Source organism: Gigantopelta aegis, chromosome 3 (genome assembly GCF_016097555.1).
Source record: "Gigantopelta aegis isolate Gae_Host chromosome 3, Gae_host_genome, whole genome shotgun sequence".
Taxonomy (NCBI): domain Eukaryota; kingdom Metazoa; phylum Mollusca; class Gastropoda; order Neomphalida; family Peltospiridae; genus Gigantopelta; species Gigantopelta aegis.
The window spans coordinates 23,530,094-23,557,807 of record NC_054701.1 but is presented as its reverse complement, the minus strand read 5'-3'; the positions used below and the strand labels follow the sequence as shown (position 1 = coordinate 23,557,807).

Here is a 27,714-nt window from a genome sequence, read left to right as displayed (position 1 = left end):
AAATACTGATTAATTATATTGTTTGTATAAAATAGTTAACACGATAATCAAAAATGGGTTTCATGAAAACATGGTTTCCAGGCAACGGCGTCCACATTTAAGAGAAATAACGGAACGGTGTATGTTTTGAATGAGTAATAGTAAAAACATAATTTTTTAGAACTTAAAATGTCCGACAAGGAAGAGGATGGCACTTTGGGACAGACTTCATCTTCAGAACAGGTGCCAGACGGAGACGGTTTGACTAAGCAGAAGGATGTGCCTGACGAAGACCAGACTGGTGATCCGAAAAGTTTGCCAGTTACCACTGAATCTGATGTACCTGCAGAAGATGTGAAAGAAACTGAAAAGGATGTGATTTGGGGAATACCAGACGAAAAGCTTGGTGGCGACGATAGTATTGGCATCTCAGAAGACCAACAAAATGAGCAAAACGACAGTGTCACAGACCAGACTAAAGAAACTGAGAAAGAGGAAGAGGGTTTGATCAATCAGGCGGATGTGTCCCAGGGAGACACAACTGGTGAACCTATCACAGAACTACGTACAGATCCAGATCCAGTTATAATTGGATCGGATGCACAAGCAGATGATTCAGAAGAAACGGAAAAGGGTGTGACTTGGGGAATACCAGACGAAAAGGTTGGCGGCGATGATAGTATTGGCATGTTTCTTGACGACAGTGAAACTACAGGCGAACAAGTACAAATAACTGATAATACCACCGTGACTGATGCCACAGAAGCTGAAGGTCAAGAAACGGCCCCACCAGAGGAAGTGGAAGATGAGGTGGAGGCAGCTCAAATTACATCGGTAGAAGAAACTGAAGTTGAGCAGGAAGAATCAAAACAAGAAATAAAAGAGGGTGAAGAAGGGGATACAAAAGAAGTAACTGATGTTGCTGCAGATGTTTCTGAAACAGTTGAAGATACAGGTGCCACTGATGCTGTAGTAAGTGAAGACCAAACAGCACCTCCATCAGAGGTTGTGGAAGGTGAAGCTTTGGATGCACCACAACAGAGTTCTGTAGAAGAAACCAAAGTAGAGCAAGAAGAATCAGAAAAATTAATAAAAGAGGGTGAAGAACAGGAAGGCACTGAAAAGCCAGCAGATGAAGGGGCTGATGCTGAGGGAAAAGAACAGGAAGAGGGCAAGGAACAAGAACAGGTAGAGGGCAAGGAACAAGAACAGGTAGAGGGCAGAGAACAGGTAGAGGGCAAGGAAGAAGAACAGGTAGAGGGCAAGGAACAAGAACAGGAAGAAGGCAAAGAACAGGTAGAGGGCAAGGAACAAGAACAGGTAGAGGACAAGGAACAAGAACAGGTAGAGGGCAAGGAACAGGAAGAGGACAAGGAACAAGAACAGGTAGAGGGCAAGGAACAAGAACCGGAAGAGGGCAAAGAACAAGAACCTGAACAGGGCACTGTTTCCCCAAAAGAACAAGAAGGCACCACCGATGATATTCAGAGAACAGTGTCCGGTCCTCAAACAGATCAACAAGACGTTCCTGGTTCATTATTTAAAGAAACAACGGGTACTTCAGATGCTGAAAACATTCCAGAACCACCACGCATTCCTTCAGATGAACGGACTGGAACATCTCTCGGTGGAGGATCTTCGTCATTCTCTGCTTTGGTAATACATTGTTTGCATTATTTGACTATATTTTATGTGCTTGCCTGTTTTCACTTTCATTTGACTCTGTGTTTAACATCGTTACGATTGTTTACCCTAATTATTTTGACATTTCATTTCATAATCCTGTTTTGTAAATGATATGTTCACAAATGCTAGTCAGATAAATGGTACCTAATTGGTATCTGTAAAGCAGTGTTTGAAATAAGCACTTTATCATTATGATTGTTTACCCTATATATTTTGACATTTCATTTCATAAGCCTGTTTTGTAAATGACATGTTCACAAATACTAGTCAGATAAATAGTACCTAAATGGTATCTGTAAAGCAGTGTTTGAAATAAGCACTTGTCCGTTTGTCCTGACAAGTAAAAATCTGCTCGGACAAACAAAATGCACCTCTATGATTGTCCAGTGGACAAGTAAAAATTTTCAATGCAGTTTAATTTAGAGCAATCAAAAACATGAAACCATATATTTGCACAAGTGGAAATATTGACAGACAAGTAGATTTCTAGATGTATTTGTCCGGTGAACTAGTAAAACATTCTGCTTATATCTATCACTGTATAAAGTGCACTTTTCTATGTAGACACATTCTGCCATCTTAGAAGTTGGAGATTACGTAACATGGTGGAATGAAAAATAACTTAATGGGATAGGAAAGGAATGTTACAACACCTCAACACATTTTAAACTGGCTTTTTCGTGTATATTTTGACACTGTGGTCTTGACAGTGAGAGACGAAACCTTGTCACCAGATAGGCAGTACTGACACTATTATATATATTTTTCCACAAACAAGACAGTATATATTTTAACACTGGCTTGGTTGGAGAAAACCACAAGTCCATTGAGGTGATCGATTCTGTGATCCATCACACCCTAGGTGAGTGCTCTGTTACTAAGCTACAAGCCCCACCCCACCCCAATCCCCATGTGTCTACTGGTGGAAATTGATCTTGTGATTGTTTGCTCTTATGGCATAACCCTACTCATACAAGTATATTTATTGGAAAAATTTGAAGCCGTTTCCTTTGACAATTTTTCTCTTTTTCTCTTTTTTCAGAATATTGTGTGGTCCTTTGGTCTGAATCGCAGTGTGCCGGTATTAAACTTGACTGATGGTGTGAGGAAGGTTATTATGTATGCCTGTGCCCATGTTGGTGTGCTGTATGACTTTCACAACAACAGACAACATATTCTTCAGGGACATGTAAGTTACTGATTTAGGTTTTTTTCACCCAGTCAATAAAGAAAAGGATTTTTTTTTTTCAAAGACAGAGCAGAATATTTTTAACAGTCACCTATTTAGTGTGTGACATAACATAACAGGGTTCGATCTTAATGTCCCCCGATCACCCTTGGTGACTGAAAATACAGATGGGCAAGTCGAACCCCTGTCCTAAGTTGCCTGTCTGGGGACAAAAATGTTCACAATATTTGAGGGAAAGAATCTCAAGCTAGTGATAATATCTGTAGGCTGATGTATTTTTATATTTACTAACCCGGCTGACTAGTATTTTTTAATTTTTTAATAGACCTACAAGCCTGGAACATGATGAATTTCATCAGCAGTCACAGTGGCATGACTAGATGTTGAGATAAATGTATATGAAAATAATGTTATAAGTTTTTTTTAAGCACGAACACTGACATAAGGTAATCAGAACACTGTTTAGATTTTTACAAGGTACCTACCATTAGTTGGTAGCAAGGCATCTTGTATATATAAACTTTTGCACAGGAAAGACCCCTACCATAAGCTTCTTATATCAGTTAGGTCTATCTACTAAGAGAAATCAGTCTTGCGACACATTACATCGGAAGTAGCATTGTTAGTAATGCACATAAAATATGAATGTCAATATTCAGAGCTATTCCACAATTGGTCACATTGGAGAGGCAAGGGGCACTGTAATTATGATTATTTTTTGCCTGGTGGGTCTACTGTAAATCTTTTTTCAATACGTAACTTGTTTATTTGGTTTATTTGGTGTGTGGTGACTATTCTAAAATTAAGTCTGGAACAATCCTGTTTTCAACTGCAATTTATTGTGAGAATACCAGTAGAAAATGGATATTTCTTTATAGTATGTGCATTCTTTGAAAAGATTTTCTTAAATGTCTGATAATTAAACAGCTAAGTACTTCTGACTGTTTCAGGCCAACCCGATAACATGCATATGTGTGAGTGAAGACAAGAGATGGCTAGTCACAGGTGACAAAGGACCTGACGCTATGGTTATATTCTGGGATACTTACACTGGGTATGCTCATTTTATATGAAATAAATACAATCTATTGATTATATTTCTATGTATCAATTTATACATGATGTAGGCTAGGATTGAAAATAATAATCACATTCTTCTATACAGCTAAATTTCAAGTATGTTGTCCTGGGTGTCAACTTGAGCTGAGATTGCCATCTAGAGAAGTAAAAGTTAAAAACTAGAATGTAGCTTAGCAATATTTACAGTCCATCAAATAGGAATCGATCAATTATCAGTATGTACTGTAAAGTAATGGTAAAACTCATTTAAATATTAAGTTTTAAACATGCATATAAGCCTTTTAATATACAAATATGAATCTGATTTTCAGCATTCCTATCCAAACGCTGTTTGACTCGAGCCCTGATGGTGGAGTTGTGGCCATCACTCTGTCTCCAGACGCCAGATACCTTGCGACACTGAGTGCGCAGAAAGAACAGGTTAGCTTTGACAACCTAACTACAGTTGTTGGTAGTTTGTGGATTGGGAATGGAAACTAGTGTAAAGCATGAAATTAATGCACAAGAGAAATTACTGCAAAAAGTGCGAGATGGTAACAGACACATTATGTGCTTAATTTCATCGCACATGTAAAAATTAAAACATGACACTGTGAACAGATGAAGTATTATTTCACTTAGAATAAATAAACAGCAAATGTAGTGATCAAAATTCACATGTAATAAACAGAATTTTGAAGGATGCTTCCTTGTATTGTTTAATCATCAGATATGTCACACATACATGATTGGCCCCTAATTATGACTGGGTCCAAAATGCTTGTAAAAGCCGTTTTTGTTGCCACATAGGTTATGATTATGTATTAGAAGTTAGCAGTTGGTTTTTTGTGCATGTTTTCACAGACAGGACAACACATATTATGACCTCTCAAATACAAGTTAATTGTCTAGACTTGAAATATCAGATTTAGTCATTTGTACTTTTTCTGCAACTAATTTACCTGCACTGAAATGTGAGTATAATAATGTGAGGATATTGTTACTAAAATGTGTACCTTGTGTTTCAGACACTGTCCATTTGGGATTGGACAATAGATGGGGAGACGCCCATTTGCACGGCGGTGTTGAACCCGTCGTATGGTGTCCAGCACTACGTTACGTTCAACACGGAGGACATCCACTACCTGATCAGTAACAGCGAGTCACAGTGCATCTTCTACCACTGGGTGAGCACCGCGTTAATGACGCCTCACTGACCTGGCGTACCTACAGTCATGTAGTGACAGTATCTGGTGTAGAGCAGGGTGGAGAGGGGGTAAATGAAGGCAAATATGAGAAAACATTTTAGATAATCTTAATTTTTGTGCAGTCTAAAAACTGTTCCTGTTCTTGTTTTGACAATACCCTCCTCCCCCTTCCCTCCCCCCCCCCACCCCCCCCACCCACATCCTTTTAATACCCTGCAGATTTTCTGGAAATTTTGTCCAGGGTTATTTTCATCTCTGAAATATGGTGACCTAGAAGTTTTGTCTACGGCCATTGACATCTCTGAAATATGGTGACCTAGAAGTTTTGTGCAGGGTTATTTTTATTTTTGAAATATGGTGACTAGAAGTTTTGTCCAGGGTTATTTTCATCTCTGAGATATGGTGACTTAAAAGTTCTGTCTAAGGTCAGTGTCATCTTTGAAATAAGGTGACCCTTTCATCCAAAATATGCCAGATCAATCCATCCTTCACACTTTAACTTTTGACTTCTAACTGTACATGCCAACACTACCATGGTGACGTATCTCACCGCTTTCCAGACGGTTCGTCCTCTGGACATTTCGTCCACAGACGATTCGTCAGCCGTACACTTCGTCCACGTACAATTCGTCCACCCACCTCGGACAATTCGTCCACTCGATTACAACATTTAGACCAATAAATCTGAAATGTTATTTCTTAGCCATTGAAATTGTTAATTATTTTTGTTTTGTTGTGAACTACTAGTATTGTACTTTATTGATATGTTGTTATTCAAATTGCTCTTCAGTTACACCTATAATTCTGACATACTATTTACAAACCAAAGCTAGTAACTAAACGCTTGCTAAATTACCATTTCTACATTGCGATTGCTGTATTACCATACACATTTCGTCCACAGGCGCGTATTTGTCCACACGCTCGTACTTGATTTTCGTTGTTTCTACTAGGAAGTTTGCGTCGGAAGATAATAGTCAATGCACAACCAACTAATAAACAACGATATTATCTCCGTTCCGTTACCAAGTTCTAGCCAAGTTCTATCATCTGTTACATCCATAAAAACACCAGACATCCTTAAGGGGTGTGTATTGCCCCGCCCTCCCCTACATGTATGCATGTGCTTTGTGGCCAAAAATAAATAAACAAATAAAATAAAATAAATAAAAATTTGTTGTCTTCTTTTTCATTTTATTAAGCATCAACATCTAATGTGCATTCAACTGTAAATGTCATTTATTAACTATAATAGACTATGTCTATCAAATTGTCCCCATCATACTTGGTAATCCCCCTTCTGCCGTCCGTACATTTATTTAGTCCATGGACAAAATATACGGTAAATAACTAATACAAAAACAATTATAATGGACGAATTGTTCAAGAACAATTTTTAGTTGGGAACGAATTGTCTTGAGTTCAACAGTGGACAAATTTTTAGTGGACGAAATGTCCAGAGGACGAATCATCTGCATCCCATCTCACATACTCAAGTGTTCGAGATTAACGGTATCCCGATATCTCGGGGATACCAGAATTTAATTTTGGATACCAGACTTCAAGAACCCAGTATTCCACTGGGATGCCATATAATTCTAAATTCTCAGGTGGGATACCAGATTTTGAAATGTTAGTATCCAACTGCGATACTGGCCAAAATTTTAAATCTCGAACACTGCATACTGTTGTGAATATCTGGTTTTTGAAAGACATTTGCTGGTCAAATAAATAAAAGGTTGTTAATTTTTTTTTAATTCTTCTACCTAGTGCTTAGGGGTAAACAACCCCCTTCCCATTATCATTTAATGCATATGTCCTAGTACTAGAAACAAAATTTAAATAATTGTCTGTAGTTGACCAACAAACTTAGAAATGTCTATATTCATTATTCATGTTTGATTAGAGGATCCAATGATAACTTTAAAAGCAGTACACGTTTATGTAAAAAATGTTGTAATCTTTCTGTTGACAGGAAGACCGAAGTATGGAGTACTACACTCCCCCACTGACCGATGAAGACTTCAATAAACCTGTTGGCCGGTACAGTCAGTCCATCTTTATAGAACGGAAGGCACGAGCACTGACAGCCACATCTATAGGAAACCTCGTGGTGTGGGATAATCACAAACCACTTGCTAAAGGGGGTATGTAACAGAGAATGGTCGATGGACTCTTGACATCAAATTCATTGGCTTCATTTAAGGATTATTTGTCTGTTATTTATTTTACGTTCATCGGGTTATGAACAAAAGAAATCATCCGCAAACTGTGTGAATCGGCGAAGCCGTTCTCACATAAGTTTGCAGATGATTTCTTTTTTTTCATACCCAGATGAACGTAAAAGGAATAACAGACAATACTTATAATTAAATTTGAATCATACAGGCTAATAATAACACTAAAACGTCATACTTCGTTTTGAATTATGTTATATCCATAAACAATAATGCTCAATAAGACTTGCCCATGCAAAATGACGTCATCAGTTATGATGTTCCCTGACGACATAATTTTTACATTCATCAAAAAATGAACAAACTCCTGTTGCTACGTCTGGACCAATGGGATGACTTTACATTGTAATGAATGTAACAGAAATTTCATTGTTATGCATTTGTAGTAAAATAACAAAGTTGACTCAAGATTGTAACTTGTGAAATATCATTTGACATTCATTTCATTCTTTCTTTTCATTCATTCATTCATTCATTCATTCATTCATTCATTCATTCATTCATTCATTCATTCATTCATTCATCCCTCCATCCATCCAAACCTATCTACCCAATACCGACCTACCGACCTACCGACCCATTCAAATAATGATATTTTTTGATAATTCAAACAGCAAAGTCATATCTGTCATGCTTGTCATTACTTAACATTCCAATGAATTGGCAGCTTCTCAGTTCATACCTTTCATTTTAATTATCTATGGTTAAAAATCTAATTTTGTGCTGAAGTAAATTATATTTTGTTTTTATTCATTTGGAAGGTGTGACTCAAAACATAGAAATAGCAGACAAAAAAGCTTTGAAGATTGTGAGACTGCAGGATCGAGGCATTAACGTTCTCACAAGGACAGACAAGTAAGCCATTGTTTAATCGAAGTAATAATTAAAGGCACCATGTCACAGATTACCAGATTCGTTTTTGTCTAATGCTGGATTGTAAAAGAAACGTTTTAATTCTCTTGGGATACTGAACAACACTATCATACAACCCAACATTGTGTTTGATCTACAGCAGGAGAAATTGTATATTGATATCCTTTATGATTTTTTTTTGTGATCATGAGGACAGGTAATATCTCTATAAAAGAGAAAACACTTAAAGTTTTCTCCAATTTTGTTTTTAAAATTTTGATTAGGAACTTTTATTAATCAACTGTGAATGGATTAGCAACTATTATTTAACATGTTACAATTATGTGGCAATCTCTAAAATTCACATAGCAAATCGCAATGCTATGGTGAATAAAATGTTCCCAAGTGACTTGAAATTAATAAAGTCCTGGTTAGGACAAATGTATATATTTTCAGACAACATTTTGTTGGGCCATTTGGTAAATCAGTTGTGTCTTTAAATATCAAATAAGTGCCTTGAGAATATTACCTTTCTAATACATGTAAAAACAGTTGTATGTCATTGTTTGTGGAAACTTAGTAAGCAAATTATGATGTTTATGTCTGAGGTTTTATAAACCCAGATTTTAATTGTCTTGAATCCAGCATTATATACTTAAAAAATACAGTAATGTGTTTTAAATCTCATGAGCAAATGTGCATTGAGCTGCAGTTAAGTGCCTCCATACAAGTAGTTAGGCCCAGCGCATCCCTCTACAGCAGTGATCCATATTAGTCTAGCCTCTTCCCTTCATCCAGTACAGCTTGGCTGACCCTACCAGCAGCTGAAACTCCTGCTGGTATACCTCTGGATCATTGAGACATGCAAGTTACCTCACTGTATCAAGGAATGGACCATGAGATAGATTTTACTCTTTGAAATAATTGGTCTTGTTTAATATTTTGAGTGACATAAAATGAGACTACTTTTTCTCTTAGTTACATCGTAGCAGGAGATGTGGAAGGGCAAGTCAAATTCTACGATCAGAGATTGAAGCTGATCTACTGGTGAGTTTCTTGTGTGTTATTTTGCTCTGAAGATTGTCTGGCCACTAGAATTTATCATTTATTTGTTAAAGACAGACTGATAACTTAGTATTTAACTTTATGCTACTCATTCTCAAACACTGGTCATTACAGAATTGTCTTGTACTGGCTATCTGAATTGTGATTGGTTAACTATTAATATTCTGACATAGACAGCAAGGCATGATCCTGATCTGTCTATTCAAAAACTTTAATCTATTCCTGTGAAGTCACGCTGTTGTTCTAGCTACATTATTTTTGTAGGATCAGATCAGTGATTTGAACACACAACTCTTCCAATGTTAATCCAGCCAGCACTTTAGCCCATCAGACCACACAGCAGCATTACTGAATTTATATTTAATTTAATCCTTGTAAACCTGATACTAGTGATAATAATGTATTCAGATTGAATATAACGAATGTTGTCAAATACTAAATCACAAATCAAAGACTTTAACTACATGCTGCATGTATGAAGTAGATTTTATTAAAGGTGTTAATCTAAGGGGGGGGGGGGGGTAAGCATGGAATCTGTAACATAATGTTATAATTATTTGTGCCAAAGCTAAGATATGTTATCTTAAAGTTAAACATTTGATTTTTCTCTTACAGTTATCAAGAATTGCACCTGGGACCAGTGACAGCCATCTCCTTTGCATTCAATCCCGAATTCCAGCCAATGTGATTAGATATTTTGATTTATGTTGTTAATCAGTATGGGGGTCGTTCATCAATTACCATGTGTAGAACTCAAGAATGTGTTACGGGAATGTTATGAAGTAAAACACAACCAGTCATTGATATTTTGTTCTTGAACTGAATTTTCTATTTAGTATTTATTACCAGCAAAATATTCAAGAATGTTGATCTATTTATGTCTATAATAGACAAAGTAGGATGGTGAGGTGCAGTGTTGACAAGCATTACATAATTTTAGATGGAGGGGGGGAGGGAGGGGGTGTGATCTTAGCATTACAAAACATTACATAGTGGGAAGGAGGTAACTCTGTGTTATGTACTTGTTGAATGGCTGCTATTTTTGTTTTAGTTTGCTAAACACATCTATCACTTAACTGGTAATTAGTGGAGTTCTAATCTACACCATAACAAAAACAACTTGTTATAATCCAAGTGTTATTATTATTATGAGTCGTCACATTTATCAACATGTTTATGAACATATAAACTGTGCTCTTGGTTTGGTACCCACTCCCCTCCTGAAACATAAAAAAAATTGATTTTGGAAGAAATATTTGTATAAACATTTGTTTTTTTCTAAATCAATTGCTGCCATTAACCACCTCCTCTCTAGCGTAGGCTTATGGTTTGTCCTCTTGTGAAAATGTTGATACTTGTGAATGGATCCTTATTAAAACTGAACTTTGTTTCAACTAAGAAGAATTCATACGTTGACCCTATTTTGTACTTGTGAGCATGGAACTTAAAATATTATTCAAAGATTTTCTTTTACTGTGTTACTTATGATGAAGGAGGAAACCTTTATGTATGTATGTATGTATGTATGTATGTATGTATGTATGTATGTATGTATGTATATATATTTATAGGAATTGTACAAGTTATTCATAATATAAAGATGCTTACCTGCTGATGTTTGTTTTGCAGTGTGAGAGAAAACACAAACTTTCCACCTGATGCCACCATTGCTGCAAAGGAGTTCATTGTTCGAGACTTTGTGGTGGGAAGTAGTATCGCTGTGTTTGGAAATGTTACTGTAGACAATAGTAAAGTTGAGGTATATATTTTGGTAAACTATTGGTTCATCAGATATCTGTCAGAATATCCATTCATATGTCAGACTGTCCATCCATCTTTCCATCCATCCATCCATCCATCCATCCATCCATCCATCCATCCATCCATCCATCCATCCATCCATCCATCCATCCATCCATCCATCCATCCATCCATCCAGTTGTCCATCTGCATTTCTGTTGGTCTGTTCATCTAGTGCTGAGTGTTTTAATTCTTGTTTTAACTAGTATGTTATTTTATTTTGTATGGTTATGGCATAATGCTAAAGTGATCCTGATTTCAGGCAAAATCAGGGGTGTGGAAAAATAAAATTGCAAATTGGTCTCACGTTGTCATGTCCTTTTTGTTTTTGACTTTGACAGAGTAGTGGCCTGTGAGGGACATGCCCGAATCCATACGGGTAAACGGGGCATGTTAATAGAGTTCAGGATCAGGATTTTTGTTTCTGAATAATTACATTGTATATAAAATGGCATGTAAGTAATAAAGACTGATATTCGTCAAATTATAACAAATATAAAAAAAAACATATTACAGTCTGAAAGATTTAAAATTGATACCAGACCAGTAAAAAAAGGGCTGTATTTCTGTACTAAATTATTTAAAAAGGACCTAAAGTGATTGATTTTATTTTAATATGTCTGTGTGAAGGCTGAAATATGCATGAGAAGTAGAATGAGTGTTTACATGATGATTTATTTTTTTCACAGATTATCCACAGAGAACATGATGCTTCAGTCCATGCTTTAGCTGCCCACCCATCACGGTATGTCATCAATACAACCCCTGCAACTAAAAAAATGACCATGGCAAAAAAAAACCTGAATATAGTCCCAAGGCTAAAAAGTACCGTGGAGAATTAAAACTCCACGGCATTGTCGATTGCCGTGGGCAATTGCAGGGTTTGTAATAAACACTATATAATTATAATACATTACACAGGTGACATCATCAAAATGTAAGGGGGCGGGGGTTGCAATACATTCACAATAAACACTATAATTATAATACATTACACAGGTGACATCATCAAAATGTAAGGGGCCGGGAGATTGATTATCATCTGTGGACTCCAGGTTTTTTGCCTGTCTCCACCAATGTCTCATGATTGATACATCAAAGGCCATGGTATGTACTGTTCTGTCCATGGGAAGGTGCATACACAAGATCTGTTACCTCTTTATCAGTAAGAGTAGCCTCCATTCTAGTCGGGCCATTTATCACGGTTTCTGGCTTCGTATGGGAATAGAATGTGGAAAATACATGCAACAAAAAATTGCTTCTATGATTATCAGTAGCAGTATTTCCGTATGTATGGCACGTTTTTTATACACCCGTCATATTATGATTTGACGTTGTCTGTCTGTTGGTACGTTTGTCCTTAAACATTTTGTTTCCAGGACATATCTTTCTTATCAGTTCATATAGGATCATTAAACCTTGTATGCATATACAACTTGAGGCGGTGTGTCATGTACCATAACTAGGTCACTGTGATCTACATTTCATGCTTTACTGCACATTGAAGGAAATCCTTGTCCAGGTCATATCTTCCTTATCATTTCATGTAAGATTATTAAACCTTGCATGCAAGTACAATTTGGAATGGCAATGTGTCATGTACCATAACTAGGTCACCACAACCTACAAAGTCATTGCTAAATATTTTATTGCAGTGAGCTTGTTTGTATATGCATGTATTTCTTTATTTTTATTAAAAAAATAGAATTCAGTTATATTTTTAATGATTGCAGAAGCAGTTATTCTAATATGCAGTTTTACAATGTTCTACTTGTTTTGTTGTTTATTACAATGTTTAATGTATTGTTTTTCAGACCGCATATTGTGATTGGAAGCTACTCAGGTTTATTGAAAACATGGGATTATGAAAAAAAGTAAGATATCTCTTTCTGGATAAACTGCTGGACAATCAAGCTGATGACAGTGGTTCAAATCTCATGAAGGCTTAATCACACTTTCATTTATCATTCTCATTATCTTAATATAAATACACATTCCAATTTCTCCCACGATTTTAATCTGTTTCAACCCTGTCTTGTCTGTTTCCTCCGACTGTCTTCTGAGCTGTCCACACCATTGCCTACCTGTCTCAACTTCCTCCACGGGTGTGTACTTCCATGCACCCACCTGGCATCCTTGTCCTCTACTGCTAATAAAGCTGGTCTGACCCACAGCACTAACACCGCTGGTAGTAGGAGAGTATAGTAGGTGGTTACAAGTGCCTCTTAACAATGCCAGAAGAAACTACTGAACACTCTCTGAAGTGGTCAGACTAGGCCCACAGTGAAAGCTTATGGGTAATGGCAGTTGTGTGGTGCGGATAGCCACAAGAGGCAAGCACTTGCCATGGATGGAAAGACGAGGACTGGGATGTGGAAGTGGACAGCAAGAGAAGCTGAAAGAAAGGATGAGTTGCCAGATCGGAAAAGAAATGAGATGGAATTCAAAGGAGAGAAAGGAAATTGGGCAGTGGGATAAAAAAAACAAAAAAACTTTAGTTTTCTTATTTTTAACCATTCAGTCATTCAATACAATATAATATTCAAATTTTTTCAGTCCACAGAGCATATTTAATATCATATGAAATTCTATGTAAGCAAACTGAAATTTATTTTATTTATGTGTACAGGTATAAAATCAAGTGGTCCATTTCTTTTTCTTTTCCTAGTTGAATAAAGACAGTCTGTGAATTTAGTGCTTATGATTTTGAGAATTCTGTAAGTCCTATGTTTGTAGTTGCATCTATGAATGTTCATCTCTGCTTGTATTAGGTTTTTAAAAAACATATTAAATTTTTCAATTATTATTATTAGTAGTACTGTTTTTTAAAATAACTATAATATTCATGAATGTTAAATCACAGATATTTTCTTTATTTACCTAATAAGTTTATTTGATGCAAGGAATAAATATTATGCGTAATTCTTGTTTTATTTTTAGAGAAGTTGTTGTGTCACGAATTCTAGAAAGAGGAAATCTCATCAGGTGTTGTACTTTTGACCCGAAAGGTGTAATCCTAGGTAAGAAAACTGTTCATGTCATGCCCAACACATAACCAGAACATGTATGCGGTAACTATGTAGTTAAGTAGCTGCTAATGTGCTATCATGAATGTTGTACTTTAACATGTGACATCAGGGTCAACACACAAAATGATGTTTAATTTAATTTTAAAAATAGCAACAACTCAGTCACTCAAGGTGACCTTTTATTGGCAAATGGCGACTCAGAATTTAAAAAGATAGTTTGTGAAGCGACCATCAATTTTAGAAAAATGTGTGTTTCTTTCCAACACAAAATACATTAATAATGACAATACTTAATGCAGTCAATTGAGGCTTAATGAAATTCAACTAGGACAATTAATTTCATTTCATTTCAAATTATTTTCGTGCTTATATCCAAGTACGGTTCAAGCATGCTATCCTGGGCACATCTCAGCTATCTGCGCTGTCTGTACAGGACAGTGAGATAGTTGTTAGTTGTTAGTGGTTAGTGAGAGAAAAGAAGGTGTAGTGGTCTTGCACCTACCCATTGAGTCATTAAATCTCTCTCTGGGTGGGAGCCAGTACCGGGCAGCGAACCCTGTACCTACCAGCCTTATGTCTGATGGCTTAACCACGACACCTACATAAGGACCAATAACAATTTGTTTTAAATAGCACTGGATTTTAAGTTACGGTTCAACTGTGCATGAAACAATAAACTGCTTTTTAAAAGAGATATGAAATATTAAGTAAATTAAATTAGTTTAATTCTTTAATAAAACTGTATAGATATTGCAGTAATGAGCAGGCACAGCTAACCAACTGAGGTATTTACCAATAGATATACACAAAAATGGAATTTATTTTTTTAATTTGTATCCTGCAGATATTCAATATTCAAAATGTCTCCTTTGAAATATATATATTTTCCTTTTATTATATCTTCAAAACTTTTCAACTTTTTGTTCTACTATAGTCAGAAAAAACTAATTACTTATAAATGTACGTGCCATTTATTATGTTGTTGAAAAATAATTACTAAATTAATATGCCACATAATATATTGCTGGCTCAAAATAACTTTTTCCTACTGTTTTGTTTTTTCATCAGCTGTTGGCTTTACGAATGGGACGATCCGAATACTGGATTCTATAACGTTTCTGGATGAGCTGGAGGAGCCCTACCATTACGCCCGAGACGCCATCACTCAGATCATCTTCTCACACAACAACCTGTACATGGCAGCCGCTGTGAGTGGTCTTACCTACTTGGAGAAATTAACTACAGAGCGCAGCTTGTACATGCAGGCCACCTATAGACCGTCTAAATTTCTAAAGGCTTCTGTATTTTTCTTCTTCTTCTGCGTTCAGTTTATTAATGCTCCTTGAAACTTAGATTGGGAGTTTTACTGTCTCCATGAACTCTGCAGTCACAGCAGGTCATCTCCTTCACCCAAAGTTTTTCTCTGATTGTTGCATATCAACTATTCAGGATTTCTTCAGTGGCATGTTGTATATATTTTACAGGACTCTACTTAGCCTAAAATAGGAAGGGGAAAATAAAGAATCGTGACATAGTAATATTCTGATCCTCATATACTTTGATATTAATATTTAGTATTAGAATAATAATGACGAATGTTATTATTGAGATTTTAGACTATTTTTCAGCATGTTAAAACCTTGATGTGTGAATCATTAAATTTATATTACTATTTGAGACACGTGATTGAATCATTATAAAAACTGATGACCCTTTTGGTAATGGAGTGTTGAATATGATTATCTACCAGGATTCTGAATATACGACGACAGTTTTCAAGAGACATTCTGCCACTGAACCATTTAAGTGCTTGGGACGATACCGCGCACACTACAAACCAATCAAAGACATCCTGTTTGGAGTCCATCTTGACTCGGATGCTCCCCGTCTCGTGTCCCTGGGTGAAGACAGAGTCATGGTGAGTCAAGTTCTCATTTACTAAATTAACACAGATGTTATAGAGTGGGATGGGTTGGGGATGATGGTAAAACATATGTTCTTTTCAAACTAACATGGAGGAAATGTCATTAGTTTGAGTTCAGGTTAAGTATTCATGAAAAGAGAAACTGGTCAAAATTGTCTACAGTTTTCTTTTAAAGGCACGTATTCCAGATTTTTGCCATTATAAAATATATTGGTGTATTAATATTTTCTGTTTTAGAATATCAATATCAGTATATCCCATGTGTTTTTGGTCATCCCAACTTCTGTTATAGCTGAACTTTCACTTTACTTTCTAATATATATTTTTCGTACATACAAAATTATGAAAATGTAAAATCCAATTTGAGCTACTATAAACCTTAGGATGGCCAGATATATATTGGATTTATGGACACTGATATTCTAAGCAAGAAAATATATTTAATACATATTTTAATTATTAAAAGGATTCTAATAATTGGAAATATTAATATCAGTATCGACAAACTGTTTTATGGTAATTTATTAAACTGAATCACCAAAAACTTCTAGTTAGTGTAAAAATATATTGTAAATTTTGTAGAGTACCATGGCATTTGTGCCTGAAATTGGTTCAAGATCTGTGTTAATGAATTCTTCAGGTTGAGTATGATTTGGAGGCAAGTGATGAGGATGGCCTAAAGATCGCAAGTTCGGACCGCATAGAACAGAGTGCTGTGCCCATGTGCATGGCTTGGTATCCACCGGTTACCAAAGAAAACTTCATTGTCTTGGCCAATGATCAGGTGAGACATACTGAAGATTTATCACCATATTGGAACTGGTAATGTAATGAGAATGATATCCATTTTTTCAGCCAATATCGTCTAGTGCTTTCATGTCATGGAATGGCCATTAAACTACTAATTAAGTAAGTAACTTGAAGAAAAGACACATCATCACAAATATATTTTAATTTGTGCTTTCTATGAACTGCAGTCTTAAGCTATCAGAAAGCTGTCATTTTGTTATCTCTTATTCCTGTGTATATGTCGATGGTGTTTTTTTCTCATTTTTAAATGTATAAATTTAATGTTTATCAATTAAAAAATACTTAAGCTTTTGAATAAAAAATGTCTTATTTTCTTTGGTTTCAGCAACTGTATCATTGGTTATTAAACCTGTGCAATGTTACTTGTGTGCATCTTGTTTTGTTTCATTGATAACCTATTCTTTTTATCATACACTGGTACCATATGTTAACACCTAACAGTTCATTCATTCGTTCATTCAGTCAGTCAGTCAGTCAGTCAGTCATTTCTTTTTATTCATTCATCATTCTGTTATTCATTCCTTCTGTCATTAAAATATTTTTCTGGAATGCATTGCAGTACAAGTTTAAGCTAATCAATGCGACCACCAAGATGTGTCGGAAGACCTTGCTGGGCCCAACATACGGATCACCTATTGAAAGGCAAGTTACAATAACCATATAAGTATACAGCTCTTGCTATGAAGGTTATACTTCTATGGCACAAATACAAAACACTACAATACAAAACACCCATGGATCCTAACTTCCTATTCAAATTGAAATCACTGGAATTGTTTTATTTTGTGATGGAACCTAGTATTTAATTTCTCATTAGATCAGTTTATTATTTGAACTGGTGAATTAGTGTTATCACTTGACATTAATATTTTAGTTTGTTGGTTTTATTCTTGTCAATTATTGACTGTCATTGAGGGTAATATCAAATTGTTATGGACCGAAGAAATTGATATTTTGGACGAGGCCAACAGCTGAGGTCAGTATCAATTTCTTCGGTCCATAAAACCGTATATTGCCTGAAATAAGGTTAATAATTGTTTTATTACATAATAAAATCCATAAACTCATTCGTACATTACTGCTTTATTTATCAGAATCGAAATACACTAATTCTTTTAATTTCCCGCAAAATACGTTCTAACTGATGAGATTTAATGACGTCATGTAATCCTATGACGTCATATGACAAGCAGAGGAATGCGGAAATAAACAATTAAAACATTACCAAGACAAAAATTAAACTAGAGACACTATGACCAGCAAGAGTGTCAAAATCATATTAATAGCAAAATAAAAAATAAAATATAATAAATCTGAACGTACATTTAAACTGAACAGTTACTGATTACCTCCAAATGCATTTTTTATTTGTAACATAAAATCCAGTGAGTGCTGAATCCAACTGCATTTTGATGCATCATGTACATGTATGTTTCCAAATCTGCGAGATATTCCTTATAAAATTTGACAAGTACTGACCTTGTCTTTGTGGTATTTTTGGAATTAAACACAGTGTGAATAAACTCCACTATTTATGGAAGGTCATGTGACTGGTTCTTGATCAATAAGAATACAGATATATTTTCATTATGTAATAATTTGTTTTATTAGAAAGGTAATGCAACATGACTGAAATAGAAGGTTAATTTTAATAATTTTAAGTTTAAACACTTAATAATGTTTTTTTGTCTTTTTAGACTTTCTATGATTCCCACACCTGATGGAAAGTGTTGTCGGTATATGGCGTATGCCACTGAAGACAAGATCGGCATGCACATTCTTCCACTGACTGGTAATCCACACAACTCCATGGCACTCATTGCTCATCCAAATGGGGTATGTAACTGTGCAGGACTTCTGCAATATATTGTATTACAAAGCTTCATCTATTGCACAACCGAATAAGCTGTGTTACTAGTTCAGTAGTCTCTAATGTATTTTATCACAATGATTTAAATACCAAGGTTGTTCAGGTCTGTTACTGTAAAAATTAATGTGGGATTGGGTTTAGGAGATCACAATTTTCATCTTGTACATTAATCTGACCACTCCCCCAATTGTATCCCACCCCAAACGACTAAAATGTTCCACTCTGTTAAGTTTTCTACATTTTTGACAGGATGTAATATGGTATAGTGTCCGTCTGTCTATCTGTCCATATGTACATTCACTCATCTGTAAATGTTTTGTTTCCAGAGTATATCTTTCTTATCAATTCATCAGACCTTGCATGCAAGTACAACTTGGGATGTAGGTCACCACGACCTACTTTTCATGCATTTCTGCACATTAAAGCAAAATCCTTGTCTGGATCATATCTTCCTTTTTAATTCACATAATATGAAACCTTGCATGCAAGTACAACTTTAGATGGTGGTCTGTTGCGAACCATAACTTAAGTCACAGCATACTAGGTATCATGTACCTCACCGGCACTCTCGTTTGTTATATATTTCTTCAATCAGGGAGACACATATCATAACCTTTTGTTGTGGGCAAAAGTAGATATGAAAATAATTTTGTTTGGAATTTAGTATGTAGTTGGTTATGACCACCAGTACATACTAATATTTGTTTTTTTGTGTTAGATAGGGAATTAACAAGTTGTGAATTCAGTTTCTAGAGGAAGGGAGGTAATCACTAGATGCCAAACACATATCCACTTCTCATTTAAAATACCAATTTAAATTACAGTGTAAAACTTTTAAAAGCAAAATGTCTAAACCGAGTTGCTGTGTAAAAAAATATTTATCTCAGCAATTATATATTATTCTCATATGTTTGTTTTCAAAATGGCTTTTAGAATAATTTATAATCATAATTGTTTCTTTGTGACAGGTAGCTAACATGGCTTGCAGCTATGATGGGAATTACATCTTCACAGCTGGTGGATCTGATGCTACAGTCCACATGTGGGAAATTAATGCAAAGTATGTAGGAATAAATTTTATATCAATATTCATTGTCAAACACATTAGATCAGGGACGGCCACAGGGGAGAATAACCTGTATTGTTCCACCATCATCAGAAGTTTAGTAGCAGCAGTAGCATAAGCAGCAGCATAAGCAGTAGCAGCAGTAGCATAAGCAGCAGCATAAGCAGCAGTAGCAGTATCTAGAACTTATCTAAAATATATATATATTGGAACGGTCTAAGATTGGGCACTTCATCATCTGTTATGACTAGTCTTCATTAGTGATTTTGTACCATTTTATTAGTTGTCACTGGCAAAAGGTCATTTTCTGAGATCATGCAGCCAACACATACATGAATATTCTTGTATGACGTCTGGAATATGTATTGTAAAAGTGAAAAATCAACCTAAAATAATTAAGAACAAAATTAGAAGTATACTGGTACCCCTTAAACTATTAAGATTTAACAGTTTCCAGTATGACATAGAAAAAAAGAAGTTTGTTCTGTTTAACAACACCATTAGAACACATTGAATGTCAAACATATGGTAATTTTTTACATATAGTCTTAAGAGAGGAAACCCACAACATTTTTTCATTAGTAGTAAGGGATTTATATGCACCATCCCACAGAGAGGATAGCACATACCATGGCCTTTGATATATAAGTAGTGGTGCACTGGCTGGAATGCTTAAATGTCCTGGACAGACAGCCCATATAGCTGAGATATGTGCCCAGGACAACATGCTTGAACCTTAATTGTATATACGCATGAAAATAAGTTGAAATAAATAAAATGCTTAAAGTAAGTATTTTCAGGGCTTATTTCTGTCTTCACCATTTTAAAACTTTTAAAATTTTATTTTCAGTGCTTTGGAAGCCCAATCGAAACTTGGAGGAGAAGATTTGATTCCGTTCTATGGCTTGCTGGATGGTGGGAGGAGTGGAGAGCTGTTTGCTGAGCTAGAAGATTACTTTTACTATGCCCAGATCAGAACGTGAGTCATCTTCCACTAGGTTAACCACCAGGACATGAGCCATGTTCCACTAGGTTAACCACCAGGACATGAGCCATCTTCCACTAGGTTAACCACCAGGACGTGAGCCATCTTCCACTAGGTTAACCACCAGGACGTATGCACTTCTTGTGGAATCGCCCCTCAGATAAACATTTGTGGGGATACTTTAAAATTTGCTTTCAAATTTAAGTTTTAAAATTCAAGCAATCATGTTGTGGGTAGGTAGATGTGTTTGATATCACCAAAGATATATTTTACTGTACAATTGGTAATAATATAAGATTAATCTACCTGTATGTTTGCTATGGATAGCTGATATTTCCAGTTAATTAATTGGTCATACATACTTAACCCATTCATTTATTTTGAAGAAGGATTCTCCACCCCAGTGTGAATGCTGTCAGCATACTCTGATGGTTCACCACATTTTGGTAATCATCTGAAAGAAACTAGAAAAGATAATTTTAGTCGAAGAAATGTGATGGAATCCTTTTGATTCCATCCAGAACCCATATTGCAATTTCTTTGTAAAATTGACTTTTATTCTAAATTTCAATTTTATCCATCTGTGATGTTTGTATTTTTTGCTCAGTTCTTTACACTGTTTTAATTTAACTGTTGAATTTTTTTTATTGATGTTGTTCATTACTTAATGTTTTGCATTTACCATATGTATTTTTCATGATGGGGTGTCTTTAATTATTCATTCATTCATTCATTCATAATCAAAAGTTCCATGTAATGAGAAACCATCATGATACATATCACCTGAGTTGTGTTAATAGTTAATGGTTGATTTCTGTAAGCTCTTATACTTTATATTTAAAAATTATTTTTATTGTACTTACATCCGTTTTATTTGTCTTCTTAGGCAAGGAATAAACACAATGTCCGCACGACAGGTCTCAGTAAGAATCCAGCTGTCTGAAGTTCCCTTTGTTATGAGGGCCATGGGATTCTACCCTTCTGAACAAGAGGTATTGGCTTCACGTTATCACATGATTTTGGGTGCAAAACACAATATGTTTTTCTATGGTCTATGGTATCTGAAGATTTTATAGATATGATGGTACTACATTAAGGCACAGTTCTTCTTCTTATTTTTTCTGGGTTTTATTTTTCTTCACAGATACCCTGTTTACAATTAACTGCCCTAATCCAGGGAAAAAGGGACAGGTGATCTACATGAACCAGGAATGATGTGTTTTTTAAAACTAATAACAATTTAAAGTAACCTGGAATTTAGACAGTATTTGTAAAATATTAAATGGTAGATGCAGAATGAAAGAGTGATTCTGTGAACTTTTTTTTATATACACAACACACTTTCACACTAACATATCTTTTTTGATTTAAAAAAAAAAAAACCTTCTAAGTTATTAATATTCTATAAAAATTTAATTTTATATTCCCTGAAGTGTGTAGACAAGCTTGGCCCTATTTTCACAAATAATATTTTATTGTTTTAATGTCACAGTTCATTTTTAATTATAAGCATAATTAATAAAACTTAAATACATAACTTCACTAAAATTCTACTGTGAGAGTATTTAGTGAGATATGTAATTTAAGATATAATAATAGGGAAAACATATTCCTAAGTGTATTCTTTTAACATAGGCGTACGGTACCACTTTTGTAGGGGTTGGGGGGGGGGGGGGGGGGGGGGGGCAGGGTGGGTGCTTTTTGCCCAAATTAAACAAAAACGCCCGAATCTGGATAACAATATTTATTCATAATAGCATTACTACAAAACAGCTATATATGGTTGTAAACGAATCACTACACATTTTTACATGAATTCATTACTAATTTTGAGGTTACAATGATGGAAATTAATGGTAAAACGGTCTCATTTTGCCTGAATATCTCTATCATTTTTGCCGGAATTTAAGGTTTTGCTCCAGAGTCCCCCGTCTCGTATGCTTATGCTTTTTAATGTTTACAGATTGAAGACATGCTGAATGAGGTGAAGTTCAGTGAGTATGTGGAAACTGGACAGTACGTGGACACCATTGACCTCAGCGATTTTATCAAGTGTAAGTCTTCAACTACCTGCACAAAATTAGCTCAATGGTAGAGTGTTTGCTTAAGTGTGATACATTATATAGAATCAAGTCAACTCGGAAGATGTATTGGTTTTTCTTTCATTAACAACCAGTGCTCATTGACTTGTTAATTAAACAATTGTGGTTTGTGCTGTCCTGTCTGTAAGAAGCAGGAATAAAATGTACTTTGCGCTAACTGAAACTAGTAGCCTGGTTAACTATTGTCCGAACCAAATTGTTAACAACTACAAAAAATTACTCTCCTACCTTTAATTGCCGTTAGATTTCCTCCAAAGTTTGTCCAGACACAAATCGCAAAAAAAACACTACAAATATACAGATTCCACACACGAGATTGCAACGATGTCGCCGATATTGTCTTTGCTGATATTGCATAGGGAAAAATACATGCAGTTTTCTGCGGTCTGCCATCTTGCTTCTTTATGGAATACTCCAAAGTATGTGACACAATTAATATGAAATCGATGATCTCTAGTGGTATCATTAAAATAATAATAATAATAATTTAAAAAAATAATAATATGACGTCATCACGTTTGCTTTTATATCATAACATGTTATGACGTTGTTAGATTAAGTCCTATCCTTTCACCCCTCTTGAAGAATATTCCATAAAAAGTCAAAATGGCAGCTGATACAAAATTACATGCTTTTTTCCCTATGCGCTCTCAGCGAAGTCGATATAGGTGACATGGTTATCATCTGGTATGTGGAATCTGTGTCATTGTAATGGTTTTTTCAAGATTTGTGTCTGGACAAACTTTGGAGGAAATCTAACGGCAGTTAAAGGTAGGAGAGTAATGTTTCGTAGTTGTTAACAATTTGGTTCGGACAATAGTGGTTTTCTTCTTTACACATATTACATCATGTTTTTTGGGGCACTCCTATAGTTGCAAGACATTACGTTGCAATAACAATCTTGGAGTTAGCCTTTTTCTGTCAGTTGACATATTATCAGTTTTAATTACTTATCTCCATATAATTATTTTTACTTAAATATGGCTGGTTTTCTGTCACAAATTTAATGTATCCTATGGTAGTAATGATCAATATCCGTTTATTACACACGACTATATCAGTTCATTACACACGACTAGCCTATTCTGTTAAGACAAAAATGGTTCTGTGGTCAGGAATGTAATTCTCACTTGATAACAGTATACTTGAATAATACACTCTTTGAACAGTATTGAAGATTGTGATGTCTAGCTATTGTGATGTTCAACCCTAGCTGCTGTGAAATCAAACAACTGTAATTTTTGGCACATGCATAAAGGGTGGACAGGGAAAATAATTTGTTCATATTTTATGTACGGGTACAGATTATTTGCATACTATTTCAGTATATGTGAACCATCGACCTGCATTTGGATTGGCACCAGACAGAATAGCGTGGGCATTTGAGACACTGGGTATCCCCAATGATGAGGGAATTGCAGCCATTGAAAGAGGGGAGTTGTTGGATATTCTGCAAAGCAAAGGTTTGTTTTTGTGTATTTAGGTGACCTAGAGTTAAAGCTGACCTTTATTATTTATTATCAATTTGGCAAGTTTGGTCAGAGAATCTGGAGCCAAATTCAAGTTTTAGTTAGTCAAAGTTTAACCAATTGACAATTCTTTTAAGATTTGCTTTTATTTGATGTTCAAATTTGCATATTGGAAATTTAATAATGAAATATTATCACAAAGTTCAACTTTTCTTGGCATTTAGCAAGTTAGCAAGTGACAGCTTAAACACTGGGTACCAAGGTACATTGAGAAGGATTTAAAAATATATTGGATGGTTATGTGTTCATGCTTTAGAAATTATTTTCTTCCTTATTTTCCTACTGCCGCTCTCCTTTCTTTCCAGTGAAATATATATGTAATGTCTTGCAGGTTTCAAATCAATTCATATTGAAATCATTTTTGCTTTTCTTCTCAGGAGAACATATGACAGAGTACGAACTTGCCGAATACCTAACGACCCTGCTGGGCTACAATCCAGAAGGTGGCAGCAGCGAGCTGCAGGAGTTCGAGGCAGACAAAGCAGCAGAATCAATCGATGAGGGCTTGCCATTCTCTATCACAGCCGACAAGTTTTCCAATGACATCTTGGGATTTTCCATGTACGGACAGTTCAGTTCTAGTGATCAAAGTGTACAGAAGTCAGAAAATTAAAACCAGGAAGAAGACAGACAGTTGAAGTTCTACTGACCAAAGTGTGCAGAAGTTGGAAAATTAAAGTCTGATAACAGACGGACACTTAACGTTCTACTGACCAATGTGTGCAGAAGTTACAAAATTAAAATCTGAAAGCAGACAGACAGTTAAAGATTTGGGGAAAAAAGCTCAAACCTTTATTAACCAGCCATGTAAATATGTATCAAGAAGTGGCAATTTTTAAAGTAGGTGGCTGCTTAGTACAGGTTGATTTGGAAGTATATTTAATAAATGATCGACAGATTTTACATGAACCTTTCTATTTTCAGAACACTCTTATGAGGTTTGTGTTCTTTCTTTTGCCTCACAATAATTAATAATTTTACCAGAGGATACAGATTCAGCATTAATTATAAAAAAAATAGACTGCTTTTCTCTTTTTTTTTTATAAACTGTATCTTCATATTTCAAACTATACTTTGGTTCATCTTAAAATAATTCAGTATTTTACCAGAGGTATTAGGAACAAAATATGTCGGACAGTATTAAAACATTCATGATGGTTAACCAGCTTAGCTGCCATTAACATTACTACCAGTATACGAATGTAAACCAACCACAAAAATATACTCTTTGTTTTTATGTAATTGTATATAAATATTTTTAATGTGGACAAGAATGACAACTATAATTTTATTTACATGACTGTGATATTTTATACTGTTTTATGTAAGGTTTGTATTTATGTTTTTAAAAAGTTTTATATTAATATGATGTTCAAAATGACTTAGAATATTATGAAAACATTAATGGAAGAAAACTTCACAATAACAGATGTGTAGTTTGTCATGTATATTGTCTTGTGTATTATGAAGATATTTAATTTAATAAAACAACTTTACAGAATGTTATGCAGTTTGTTTAGTGTCAATGAATTTGAGGTACAGTACCCATTAGGTAATCACTCTTGTTGGTTGATGCTTTCAAAAAGAAAAGGAATAGAAGTTTAATGACACATCGGTATATTTAAAATTTTCCTGTAAGTTAAGACATTTAGTCTTAAGTGAGAATGGATGCTTGCCACCACATGGGGCTGCTCTAGTCCGATTACTCTGACAATAAGAGAGCTAGACGGACATTTGGACAGTTAACAACACTCTCTTACCATCGGAGACCAATCTATATAAATTCTGCACAATCGGTGCCTACCAACCGGTAGTTAAAGATTCTCGCTCTAATACAACAACAATCCTATGTTTGACATTAAATACCTTTACATCTATCACTTTCAAGCTCTCGGATTAAAAACAAAATCACATATTAATCACCAATACATACACAAGAAGAAAGCCGATAGCACCCCCTTTCAATAATGTTCCAGTTAAATAAGTCTTTATGTACACTTTCTCAGACAAGACAGCACATATAGTGACCTTTAATTTATCAGTCATGAAGCATTGGTTGGGATAGGTCCATGTTTTTTTCACGACGAGATACAGAGTTGAAATTTTGTCTATACCTTTATCATATACTGTTACAGATGAACGTTTCAACTTTCATGGCGATTTACCAATTTTTGACAGTTATGGCCCTTGAACTTTTAAAATTTGTTTTCAGGGCTTTTGTGCAATGCCTCAAGATACTGTTGCAGATAGTTTATACTTTCATGGCCATTTACCCTTTTTTCACAGAGTTATGGCCCTTGAACTTAGGAGATTTGAACATTTGATCAGTCTGGTAGGGGACATATATTGTTTTAGCAGTACTCTCATAATTCTTGTTTAATATTTTGCCATCTATTGGGCCAGGCCCACAAGATTCAACATTGAATAAATAAGGTGCTGAAACATTATCTTGATAAATTATGATTGGGACAGAACAAGAAACATTTGATCCAACTGGGGGAATCAATCCTGTACGACCCATTAACCTATAGTTCAAGTAGACACTATACGAGTTGTATTTTCTTTCCCATACATTCCATTGACACATCCATAATTACACAAGTGAGTGAAACTCATAGATGTAATCTTTCACCTCCCTGTGAAGCCCAACACCAACAGTATTACTTACTCTTAGTTGGAGATGAATAGAGATGGAAACTTGCCATGTAAATTGTAACATGAACCCAGTAGCTACCAAGTCTTTGTTTTTGTGTTAAGAATAAAGAAAGAAATGTTTTATTTAACGACACATTCAATATATTTTATTTACGGTTATATGGCGTCAGACATATGGTTGAGGAGGGTTTTTTTTAATAATGAATGAATGAATGTTTAACGACACCCCAACACAAAAAATATATTGGCTATTGGGTATCAAACTATGGTAATGCAAACAAATAAAGTGATGATCAACATCAATATAAAAATTCAAGATTTAAATAAAAAGTGTAAAGAACTGTGCAAAAATACATATATCACAGACTGACTTTTATTCAAAATTCTAATTGTATCTCGAAGAAAACAAGGGGATTTATGCTGTATTGGCCATTCTCAAAGAGAATGTTACACCCCTACACCACGGTGAGGTTACAGCACACGCAGGTTTGTTTTTTGTTTTTGTTTTTTAATAAAGACTCCTATTAGTGCTAAATCCCCCAAAGCAATCGACATGGAAGGAATGTTTGACAACAGCCAAACATGAGAGAAAATACAGGCTATTGTGAGCTAAATAAATAAACAGTGGATCAAACTGGATAACCAATATGATGGCTGTAAGAGACATGT

The 27,714-nt window shown here is 35.1% G+C and overlaps 1 protein-coding gene across 1 annotated transcript; it reads left to right on the top strand.

Moving 5' to 3' along the window:
- The first annotated feature begins 84 nt into the window (after nt 1-84).
- On the top strand, nt 85-25,891 carry LOC121367721 (cilia- and flagella-associated protein 251-like). The gene is made up of 24 exons (XM_041492062.1): nt 85-1,635; nt 2,708-2,854; nt 3,805-3,908; nt 4,246-4,354; nt 4,942-5,100; nt 7,097-7,268; nt 8,120-8,213; nt 9,189-9,257; nt 9,891-9,959; nt 10,905-11,034; nt 11,765-11,820; nt 12,890-12,949; nt 14,016-14,095; nt 15,173-15,312; nt 15,855-16,022; nt 16,669-16,812; nt 17,398-17,480; nt 18,536-18,674; nt 19,677-19,768; nt 20,625-20,753; nt 21,646-21,751; nt 22,723-22,813; nt 24,187-24,324; nt 24,768-25,891. Exons 1-24 carry the CDS (start codon nt 169-171, stop codon nt 25,001-25,003), a joined length of 4,182 nt encoding a protein of 1,393 aa, XP_041347996.1. The 5' UTR covers nt 85-168; the 3' UTR covers nt 25,004-25,891.
- The last annotated feature ends 1,823 nt before the right edge of the window (nt 25,892-27,714 follow it).

Bases quoted from the DNA above. Each gene is read 5' to 3' on its own strand.
- LOC121367721 (XM_041492062.1), top strand. From the start codon at position 169: ATGTCCGACAAGGAAGAGGATGGCACTTTGGGACAGACTTCATCTTCA. The intron at 2,855-3,804 runs GTAAGTTACTGA...TGACTGTTTCAG, and splicing joins AACATATTCTTCAGGGACAT to GCCAACCCGATAACATGCAT. The intron at 11,821-12,889 runs GTATGTCATCAA...ATTGTTTTTCAG, and splicing joins TTAGCTGCCCACCCATCACG to ACCGCATATTGTGATTGGAA.